Source organism: Pezoporus occidentalis, unplaced genomic scaffold (assembly GCF_034315485.1).
Source record: "Pezoporus occidentalis ecotype Australia unplaced genomic scaffold, CSIRO_AGI_Poc_V1 ctg128, whole genome shotgun sequence".
Classification (NCBI taxonomy): Eukaryota; Metazoa; Chordata; class Aves; order Psittaciformes; family Psittacidae; genus Pezoporus; species Pezoporus occidentalis.
Window position 1 is genome coordinate 585232 of NW_026913082.1, and position 12164 is coordinate 597395.

Genomic DNA, 12164 nt, shown 5'->3' on the forward strand with positions numbered 1-12164 from the left:
TGGGGCAATGCTCTAGCCAGGAGACTTCCTCTGACTGAGATAAAGCCTTTGCAATAACCCAACAGAACTCTAATCTGACCTATATATATATGACTATGGCTATTACAATATAACAACTTAAATACAGTAAATCAAATAGTAAATATAAATAACAACTATTCTGGTTATATTATAATAGTACAGTTTTATGACACTGTAGTCTGGTGTATAGTGTATAGTATGGCTTTAGTAAAACTGCTGTATATTATGGTGCATAATATATAGCATAGTAAAACTTCACTAAAACAGTATTTTAGTAGAACTTTATACTAGTGTATAGAGTATTGTATAATATAGTATATAATAAAAATTTACTATAACAACAGCTTTAGTATATATGATAGTGTATAGAATAGTATATAGTATAGTATATAGTATATATACTATATATAGCATATATAGTAAACTATATTTTTACTGTAGTATAGTAAAAAAACATAAAAGTAAAAAAGTATATATAAAACTAGTCAAACTGTAGTTTCATTAAGAGTATATTATACTATAGAATAGTATATAATGTAGTATATACCTAAAAACTTTGGCAACACTTCACTAAAACTACAGTTTAGTAAAGATTTACTGCAATTATACTATATACTCTACTATAACTTCCAGTGGTAATTGGATAGCTGTGATACTATAATATAAATAAATACTGTAATATAAGGTTCCATATGTAGAAATCAGATTAGATTCGAGTTCTGATGGGTTATTGTATTTTCTGAGACCTCTCCAGGTGTAGCTGGAGGGCAGTCTCTGGGGAACAGACTGTGTGTGCAAGCACAGTGCAAAGCACTGTGAGTGCCTTGCGGCACCTTCACTGGCAGTTCAGGTCACCCAGTGCGCTGCTTGGAGCCCTAGAACCAAGACTGACAGCAGACTCCCTGAAGGGAGGCTGTAGGGACCCGTATGGATCAGGGGTGGATGGATCAGGGAACATACTCAACCTCCCACCCGTCTCTCCTGAAAACGCTTTCTGGTGTCTCTCAAAGCCCAGGTGCCTCATTTGACAGTACTCTCTCTTCGTGTAGTTAATTGATTCTATTTAAGGTAGCCAACAAATATTTAAAGATTCCATATTCAGTTAGACAAATGCACGCACTTACCAAAAACTGTGTTACTGAGAATCCAAGTCCCAGGAGCCTCCACAACAGGTCTTCTAGCTTACAAGGATGAAGACAGCAGCCCATCTGTTTGTCACAGGAAGGGCAGGGCTAAAGCCTGCTTATCTCAAAAGTCTGAAAGTTTGCGATAAGTTTTGCCTCCCCAAAATTGTCCATGCTTAAAAGTTAAAAAATGAGTGTGATCCTAGTGCATTTATGCAATGAATGCAAATAAAATGTAGTACACAAAATGGCTAATCTAGCAAAATAGGAAAAGAAAATTGATTGTGTTCCCACTGATGCTGTAAAAGGTTGAAGCTGAGAAAAAAAGGAATTTAAGCTCACACCATTCACGGGAGACTCAACCATAGTACTTCATAAAGGGATTTGAGAAATTTGGGTTATAGAGGTTGAATAAAGTATAAGCAGGGTCAGCATATAATTGAAGTCTTATGTCCAGAACACTTTCTGATAAAAGGACATAGTGGCAGATACCTTGTTTGTCACAGATGCATAAACAAAGGCAGATTGCTGTTTAATGTGCCTCCAAAAGGACTATTAGAATATTCAGTTCAAAAAGCTCTCCTGGCTCTGAAGAAACGAGCTGGTTTGTTGGATGATGCGGAGATTTTTCTTTGGGAGGCATCCCACACAGACTGTTCTGACAGATAACAAAATGCTCAACACAGGCAGAAGAAAATTTCCCAGCCTGCTGAAGATACCAGGCTTGCTGAATACTTCAGCTCTTACTATTTGTGCATGTCCTGATGTACCAGCTTTAGAACATCTTGAACAACTTTGACTAAATTTCACTTCACTGAAGAAGGTTCTCTTCTCTAATCCCACATATGAAGCTGGGTTTTTAAATGTCTCTCCTTTAGATCACAAAGGTGATGAAAAGCACTTGCACAACATTTGCACTGCGACTATCTGGAGGCTGCAGTCAGTGGTAAAGAACCTGAATTCTGCCAACACAGGAAGCTAAAAGTGGACTTTCAAGGGAACTTTACAGTGAGAACTGAGCTTGTGTTCCTGAACTGAAACTTTAGGTTGCACTGGAATAACCTGCTTCTTTGCAGCGCTTTGAAACTCTTTTTTTTAGAACAGTGTTGAATGAAAACTCCAAGGGCTCTGCTAGGGTAGTTATATAGCCCATTTCCAGTCTAATTAAATTGGCTTCTTAATAATTGATTAGACTAAGGAGACAATTTCATGGAATCCCAGAATAGGCTGTGATAACACTAAATATGATTCCGTGTGATTCCAGAGCCTGGAAGAGCCCTCTAGAGATTGTGAAGTCCAAATCCCTGACCAAGCAGAGTCGGGTAGAACAGGTTTCCCAGGAGTGTGTTAAGTCAGGTTTTGAGTATCTCCAAGGCTGGAGACTCCACAACCTTTTCACTCCATTTAAGGTCTTTTAGGGATTTTTATTTTACCCACATTGTGCTTTCTAAGAATTTCAGCTGGCTCCCACACTACAGTTAATAGTTTTTAGCCAACTAAAATGCTGCTCAATACAGGCATGTTTATATTTTGGCTTTTCACGAAAAGAAAAACCCACTTCAAAGACTACATTTGATCTAAAATGAGTATCCTATTCTACAGGAATGCAAAATAGCTTTTGGATCCATGAGAAACTACTCAATTATTCTGTATCAGTATTATTACCATTTTTAGATAGTATTTTGTGGAGAAGTGGCCATGAGTTCGCATGACTTTGCTTTTAAGGTAGGAGTAAGATTGTCTTGTTTATCTAATCTCTCTCAGATGTTTCTTTGAGAATGCAGGTAGGTATTGCTGTAAACAGATCATGGTTTGGTTAACAATTGTCACAAGTCTGAAAAAGTAGTTAGCTCTGAAGGATAAAGAAATGTGAGGACTTCCTACAGGATATAGACAAGAATCTAAGAGCTCGCTTTATTACACAGCTGAGAATATAAGACACTACAAATGTCTCTTAGAAATACATATCAAGCTTTAGCCTAGTGTTGCAGAATTTAATTTCAAAGTAATATGCAAATGTTGCTTGCTTTCCAAGGCACAATGGTATAAACACAAAAATGGCAGATGCAATATTTAATACAAAAATACAAGCACTGTTAATCTAAACAACAAAACAGCACATTTCCTCCCATGTATAAACCTTAATTTAAAAAAGGTTAGCTTTATTCGCAGTCATGAAATGTTGTCTGCGCGCGGCGGCCATTCGCTCTCCTCTGTCCGTTTCCCGAACGGCTGCAGCCTTCTGTGCTGTGGTTGTCTCGCTGACAATTAGAGCACCACACAGCCCTTCTGCAGTTTCGTTTCGTATGTCCTTTGTCACCACATCGGAAACAACGAGGCGGCTTCCCTCTACGTCTTTGTTGGGCTGGCACTGTATTGCTGGATCGGAGAGGACCCAGCGCTGCAAAGGCCTGTATCTGTGCCTGAGCTGCCTCCTTCTGTGCTTGAGCTATCTCTTTTCCTATTGCTTTAACAGTTTCTACAAGTAGTGCCTGAGTTCCTACTGGCACCCTGCTCATGCGTGCCAACATAAGTTCTATGGTGGCATCTGCGGGTAGGGTAACTAAGATACTTTTTGTATAGACATTGCTATTTTCCATGACACACTGGCGTAACGGCGGACCCTTCATGTATTCTGGAGTATCCACTGTGCTGATGGCTGCAGTTAATCTATCCACAAAATCAGCAAATGGTTCATCTTTCCCTTGTTTAATGGACATGTACGAGGGGGTAGGGGGTGCCGTGCGCACCCTCTGAATGGCTTCCCTGGCAGTACGCATGGATTCCAGGCAAACATCTGGCCCCATTTGTACTTGAATGTCTGTAGTAGCAAACCGCCCAGTTCCCATCAGTTGTTCCGTTGTGACACCAAACAGCGGGTCATGCTGACCTCTGGGCAGATTAGATGATCCATCACAGAGCTGCTGCCAATGTGCCTGCCACAATAACTGCTGCGCTTGTGTCATGGTCATCCTAATTATTCCCTTAATGTCTTCAGGGCATAAAACCGTACCGCTCCATATATAACCTAACATCTGTTTAGTGGGCTCACCATGCAATCCTGGCTCATTCACCGTACTCCGTAACTGAGTTAAGAATTTCCAGTCTAGCACATAATGGTTCCCTGTGCTCCTCCCAGTCCGTCTGGTTCATACCTGACCGGAAAGGCTCGCAGTTCCTCCAAATCTCCTGCTAGCGCATAGTCTCCATTTTCTACTGCCTGCTTCACAATGGCTCCCCAGTCAATCCGGGGCCGAGGCACCACCCTCTTCCTTTCAGCTTCCCGACATTCATCGTGCCTATCCCTTCTATTATACTTCCTCTGTCCTTTTCAAAATCCCTACTTTCGGAATCCCTCTGCTTTTCACTTCCTCTGTCCTTTTCAAAATCCCTACTTTCAGAATCCCTCTGCTTTTCACTTCCTCTGTCCTTTTCAAAATCCCTACTTTCAAAATCCCTCTGCTTTTCAAAACTCAACTGCGGTGGCGGGGGAGCAGAGAGTTACACCTCCTCCGCTGCACCTTCTGATGAAGAAGGAGGGGGGGAAAAGGAAGGTGTGTGGGGGAAAACCCTGTGCTCCAAGCACAGGGAGTGCCCCGTGAGCTGGGGAAAACGAGTAGTAATCTTCCCCCGGCTTCAACCGACCCAGGACATCTCTCCCTAGTTTCTCCGTTGCTACAGCGGCAATTTTCTTTTCCACCTTGTATTTTTTTATACAATTTATTACTTCTCTCCATGGCTTACCAAGTTTCTTTGCCGTTTTATCATCATTAAGCATTGAGTCAAATAGTTCATCACCAAACTTTCGCCACTCACTCTCCTCAAAAACTGTATTAGGATCTACAAAGAATCCCTTAGCCTTCCCTACAGCCACTAGACCTCTCAGGCCTAATTCCCCGCTTTTCTAAAAAGCGCTGTAATAAATCAAGGGCTACCTCTCGATCCATTTTCTTCAGCCGGCCTGTTCCCCGTTCCGGATCGTCCTCTTCTGGATCGTCCTGTAACCACGGTCTCTGGATCGTCCGTCACCGGATCGTCCCCCCGTGCAGCTGTATCTGGCTCGCCCCAGCGGCAGACTCCTTTCAATCAGTCCAAGCACCCGGGTCAGACACACCACGGCAGTGGTACTGCTCCGTGCTCCCCGGCCGCTGCCACCGGTGCCGCTCACACTTGCTGTTCCCAGCTTCTAGTCCCAATTATCGGGGTCCCTGTTTGGGCGCCATTTGCCGACGGTGAGGAGAAGCAAGCCATGACAACCCAACATGAGTGATAAGCAAGCTTCTGCTTTATTTGTGTTGCACAGTGCTTATATCCTCATCGTGTTAATTATGCCTACTAGTCACAACAGCATTGGTTAGTTCTAAACGGTTTCATTTACTTTCTCCTCCCACATCCAGTTTCTGGTTTCAAGGATCTTCCTCATTACATCAACCTCAACTCAGTTCCTCAGTACTTTCCCCAGAGCCCAAGGACAGCGTATCCTTCAGCTTAAGTCACGTACATGTGAGGCCTACACTTTGCTTTGCTCGCACAAGGCTGACAAGGATCCATGGCCTTGCTCTTGGAGCCATTCTGCAACAATGAAATGCCAATAAAAACTATTCCTTTAGTGACACCTACTCAGAATATGTCCCTGTTATACCAGCATAGTAAGTATGGGTGTAACATGTACAAATTTTGCTGCATTATGCAAGAGAAGTTTGGCTTGGTTTTTTGCTGATAAAACTGCAAACTAACTGCAAAATTGGATTTTATCGGGAGTTTGAAATGCTCCCTGAAAGACTGAGTCCTCACTGAATTACACTAATAACTTTGACATTAGACTATTACTTTGTTAAATAAATTATCTCAATTATAAATATGGTCAAATTTCTGAAAAACACTCTCCTTTAAACGTTGCATTTGAAAAACTTCCAGTGCAGAATAAATTTAAACACTGTTTTATTGATAGCAAATACAAAGAACTGTTCAAACAGTGAAGAACACAGAATCTGAATTTTAAATGAGCCAATAGCGAAATTACAAAGAAAAAACCCAACCTATATATTGCTTGGCCTTTCTCAGGCAAATGAAAATACAGAAGTAATCCAGATCATACAGATTTCACATACAGTTCATGAAAAAGAATTTCAGCATCGATTCATAAAGCTGACTCTTTGGCTGACTGAATGTGATGGAGCAGCTGATTACAATAGGCAGGTGTCTGATGCTTATGTGCAACTGCTTCAATTTCTTTCACGAGCAGTTCTGGATATAAACTGCTTCCTTCCTTTAAAACTTCTGTAAAACAAAAATATGTTGGGGGTTGGAACTAGATGATCTTAAGGTCCTTTTCAACCCTAACCATTCTATGACTTTATGTTTTATAAATCATTAGCTGCTCTCAGTTTCTCTCAGAGTAGCTGAAACCTAACCTGGAAATTGTTCTACAATTCATGAAGTCATGACAACCCGATTCCTCCCTCGTTCGCTGAGGTCTGTATTTTAACATTTAGGTACCTGAATACAGACCGATATACTAATAAATTCCAAAGAATTCATCAAGCAAGCAAGGATATGGTCACTTCCTGCCATGGTTTGTGTCTGTGCTCCATATCCTGTTTACCACCTATAAAGTCTTCTGATACATCAGCTGCACTGATATTCCCCCCCCTGGTGAGTGCTAGATAAAACATTACATTCTGCATCCAGCTAAAAGGTCTCAGCTCATACTTACTGAAACCCAAAGGAAAGCTTCCAGCCTCTTAGGATTAGCCTCTAGTTGTATGTGCCGCTTTCATATGACACTTGAAAGCATAATGTAAAAAGTGCTGTTGAAAATATGTATGACTGAAAGTCTTACCTAGGACAGCATTTTGGATATTTTGATCTGGATCATCAAGATGTATCAACAGTTCTTGGTACAGAAACTCAATATGACCTTCCATTGCGGATTTCACATCACTGTCCTTTAAGCATTTAAACCAATTCGTTAAGGTGTGAGCAGCTGCCAGTCGTACATCGGATGAAGCATCATCCAGACGCTTTAAAACTTCTGAAAAGGAATATATGCACAACCAAATAGCACTGTGAACAACAAAGTCATCTTCTGCATTTGAAAAAATTAATGTATTTTGTCATCACTGAAATTACTGTTGCTTTTTTATTTCTGTATTTTGAACACTGTGTGTACACATGTGTATCGTGGTTTAAACCCAGCCGGTAACTCAAGCTTAAGCCACGACAACGTAGTGCATTGCTCCTAAAAGCACACAGTGCATTTTTATTGAATTGTTATGGTGACAAAAACATTAAAAGAAATTCACAGAACTATTTAGATTAGTTGAACATTCTCTACCACTCTTTCTAACAAGGTGCTATGGTTATTAATGCATTGCAGAAGTACAGAGTATGTATTTCCATGCTCTATCAAGCACGGCATTTCTATCATATACTACTGTTCAGTGAATAACTGCATTGCAGACTATTTGAATATGCAAGATGCAAAGATACACTTTGACAATTGCCTGATTGTGTGTTTCTCCGAATTAAAAATGTTTGTTAGATTTCTACTATGCCATGTAAGAAAATATATCAATCAGTCATTAAGATGCTGAATTTGGGAAGGTCTGATTTATTTGCATGTATCTCTGAGAATGTAAATCCTGTTATATAGCATAGCATAGACTGTACTTCTAATTCATTGTTTAGCATTTAAACACCATCCTAAGAAGCATTACAGATAACAGCTCTATTTGAAATTACAGTACTCTAGATGAGCGTTTTCTTCTTTCTCCCCCCCCCAACCCCTCTTTTTAAATTACAAACCCCAGCCCATTACCTATTCAGGTCTATTTATGGTACAAGTAAATGGTTTGCTCTTGCCCCTCAAACACAGCATGGAGAACAATGTGACTACCATTTATATAATGCATTACTGTTCTGCTTTCACTATAGTTAGAACATTGTTTCATGTAGTCTAAACTAGGAAGCAATGCAGATAAAATACTGGCAAGCCTGGCAAGGACCATAATATTGAGTGAAGTTCCATCTACTGGTCTAATGCATAATAATACTTGGAATAATGCTCAGTTCTGCACATTTGGGAGCAAGGGAACTTCCAAAGGACATGAATTTGTCTGCAAAACACCACCTCAATGAAATGACATACTGCAGTTAAAAACCTACTACAGAAGGGACTTGCAAAAAGCAGGTGCTGGTGGAGTCACACACACCACCACCTACTCAAGTGTTTAACACCCTAATTTCCTAAAATGTGTATGTATCCTTTATACACCTGAAGCAGTCTCATCTTTTTAAAATCATGTCTTAGTCTCTGCAGGAATAAGACATTAAATTGCCTCTCATACACAAAAATGTGGCTAATGGTATGATTTTGTGCAGCACTTCACTTTCTCTAGTGAATATCTACAAAATGTCTTTGGGGAAGAGCTACCCAAATAGTTAAAAATACCAGGTAAGAGAACACAGGGAGAGCATTAGAATATGTGTATGGGAGTCAAGTAAGAATGGCCGAGAAACTGAGTTTACATGAAATCTGCACATCAAACTGTTTAAAGGCTTTTTGCTCTCTATGTGGGATTTAAGTCAGATGCCACAGTGACATACAGCAGGTTCTGTCATTCCTTACTCTCTATTAGTGCCTTTACCCATATCAGCTGCAGGGAATCTGCATGCAGGGTGGACAGCCTGCACAGTGAATCCTAAAGCGGTACAGTCTGCCTACTGCTCCAGCATGGTGCTTTTCATCCTTAAAAGCTAAGCTATGAACAAAGCAACCGTAATTCTTCAACACTGAGATCTTGATTAAAAACCAAAGAATTAAAAAAATCAAACTTTCACACTTACCTGTGTAAGTATTGGTAAATTTATCTTCTTCAAACTGCCTCCCACAGACTTTTAGAAGAACATCAACAATACGACAAGCCATCAGTCGAGTAATTTTAGAGTCTTCATCCATGGCAGCAATAATTTGAGGCATTAGCCCATCTTTGACTTTTAAGACCTACAATTAACAGGAAAAGCATAAACCCACTCTAAACCAATATGCTTCTTGGTTACATCAGTTACTATTAGGTCTGACCGATACTGGCTTGCTTAATTAAAAAAGTTAACCTGAAAAATCCTGGAAGTTACACAGCTCTATTTTTGCCTCTCAGCAAGCTTGTAAAATTAAAATCCACCAGTCAATCATCCAGTTCATGATGTTCAGTGTATATGCAGATGAGTTTTATGTAACTTGTAAAATCTTTAAACTTCCTTGTCTTTTTACTTAGGAAAAAAAAAAAATGTTGGCAAGACTTTAAATAATTTGGAGGTGAGGATTTTGTGTATGTACCAGTAGATGGTGCTCTTATTCTAAAAGGAAGCTTGTAAGCAAAGACTGTTGAAAGCCAATGTTTTAGTGAGCTTCATAATTTGACTTTAATATGTACATTTCATATTCATTAATGCAAAATAGGCATTAAGGCACTGATGCAGAAAATTGCATAACTAGAACAATAGTCTCTGATAGAAATGTTTTTGTATATGTGAACTCAACCAGTTAAATGTGTTTAAACACTTTGATCAATTAAGGTCTGTTATAAAGACAGTAAATTCTATGAACATTTAATAACATTTTAATACCATTTTTAAAAAAAATTCCTTATATTCAACGTATTTCCTGTGCATTTCCAAATGCTATCTTTGTTAGCAAAGAAGCTTCAAAAGACACCTCAGACTAAATTAATCCATAATCACTATGGTGCATAACACTTCTTTAAGTATAATCCTTGTTAACTCTTTACCTCCATTTCTACGGATAACCTCCAAGTTCCATCTCAAGTCCTTCTGCCCTTTCCAGGAATCATATTTTTTTTATATTCCCTAAATGGACCTGTGGGCTCCAAGGCAACAACATAAAGTGTATTTTCCACATTACACAGAAGTGTATCCTAGCTAGCTCCAGTGCTGCTGCGCAGGCACAGCTTAGGGGTCCAGTGATACCAAGTTGTGCTAATAGTGGTGAGGGTTTTGTGCTATAGAAGTGACATTATGGTAGAACAAAGATTTACAAAATTTGATGACTAGTTCTACAGCTCACTAGCTGGTCTCAGGTCTCTTATCAGGGTAACAACATCCCTCCACTACTGATGTATTCAATTACTTATACTCAATTACAATTAATGAATTTTATTATGAAAACTGTATGTCCATCTGAAAATATTACTTACAAGAAGGATGTAATCTTCCCCCTCCCCCCTTGCATTTGTCTTCCTGCCTAAGATTTCAAAGTACATTTGATGAGAAAGAGAGAATTTACCTCTTCTGGTGAAAGCATTTCACAGTGAATAAGAGCCCAAAGGCATGATACAGCTGTAGTGCGGATGGCAGCTGCTGTTCTTCCAGCATGCCACTGCAAATTAGGAGCTAGTATGTCTTTTATCACAATCTCAAGGTAGCTAGGGAACAGCCTGAAGCCAAAAATAAGAAAGCAAAATAAAGGTTCATGAGAAAGTGATAAAGAGACTGACAGGATGTAAAAGAGATTTTTCTGTTATAGAAACATAGGCAGAAAAAAAAAGACTGTAAAAAAAAAATCTTATAAGCCAATGTGATTATAATGCATGTGATATGCTTTTCATAGCTTAATTTTTCTAGATAATATTTAAACAAATACCTAACATTCATGGAAAAGGGAGGCTAGACTTTCTTCCACTTCAGACGATGCCCATGACTCACTGTGTTATCTTGGTAAACTACTTACCTTCTTTCTGTCTCATTTTCTCCATCTGTGAAGTGGAGATAACACCCCATATGAATGCTGTCAGGATTCATTAATGTTTGTAAGGCCCTTTGAGACTGTCCAGTGAAAAGTATTTATAATGTGAAAAGTATGAATGCTATCGATGAGACCTGAACTGCTGATACTGCAAGGAGCCTATACAGAATATTTCTGCTCTCCCTTGGCTCAGAAACTCGTCTCCCTCAAGGGTGAGAGGTCTGTAGGATTTTCTGATAGTGCCAGTCCCAATACTAGTTTGTTTTCATTACAAACACACAAATCTGTGATATTTTTGGTGATGCTTCTTCCTCCTCTACTGAATGGGCTACTATAATGCTGAAAGTTGCTGCAAGAGTCAGCAACTGCAGCAGGCAGTATTCCCTCACACCCATTTAATTCCATATCAATTTTAAATTGAGAGAAAAAAAGATACAGCTCTTACACACAAGTTAAAAAAAAAAACAACAAACCCAACCTTGCTGCATCCAAGAGATATTTGTGCCTGGCTGTGTCTAGATAACTAAGGCTCAGGTTATTCACTGTGCCTCTCTGCCTTGAAAAGTAGCTGGCAGCATGCAAAACAGATTGACAAATAACAGGGTAAAATCTACCATGACTTATGTCAAACTGTAAAACTTCCCAGAAACCCTGAGTACAGCCACCTGAGTGCAAACCAGCACATCACCACCCCGCTGCCTGGCAGAAAGGGAAGAAGCTGTTGCTGGATTTTCTAAGAGTCCTATGTTTCCAGGATGAATAAGTGACTCCTATAAGGCTGTGCCAAGCCACAGGAGGAACATAGCAGGTAAACATCAACAACAAACAATTATCACTAAGAACTTTTTCAAAAATCCCCTCCATGACAAAACAAAATCACCCAGCAATACAAAAATCCATAACAGTATTCCATCAGTGTAATAAGAAATGTAATTGTGTCTGCTGTCCTGTGGCTATCCTTCAGCCACTGCAGTTACACCTTGTCATCCAGGTGTAACCTGACTGAAGTGTGCCCAGCCAGCCTGCCAGGCCTTAAATGTCTATTGCACACACATAAACCTGAAAATCTCTGTTTTCAACATGATGAAACATACAGCTGACTGCTGCTTACCCCCTCGGCTAAAGGAACATTCAGTGCCTGAGAAAGTCACAGATCCATTCTTGTTTCCTGTCCAGCAGATGGCACTTAAGATTCAGCAATAACAAGAAATCTGATTTCTCATTAGACACGTCTAAATTTGTCAAAACCTTTTAGA

General features: G+C 39.7%; 1 protein-coding gene across 1 annotated transcript in view; it reads right to left on the reverse strand.

Moving 5' to 3' along the window:
* Window positions 1–6071: 6071 nt before the first annotated feature.
* Window positions 6072–12164, reverse strand: part of DNAAF5 (dynein axonemal assembly factor 5) — a 28596-nt gene continuing 22503 nt past the window's right edge. Inside the window, exons 10-13 of the mRNA XM_062607984.1 lie at window positions 10450–10600; window positions 8994–9150; window positions 6988–7179; window positions 6072–6425 (exon numbers count right to left, since the gene is read on the reverse strand). Coding sequence (XP_062463968.1) covers window positions 6286–6425; window positions 6988–7179; window positions 8994–9150; window positions 10450–10600 — 640 coding nt within the window. The 3' untranslated portion in view covers window positions 6072–6285. The remainder of the gene's footprint in view (window positions 6426–6987; window positions 7180–8993; window positions 9151–10449; window positions 10601–12164) is intronic.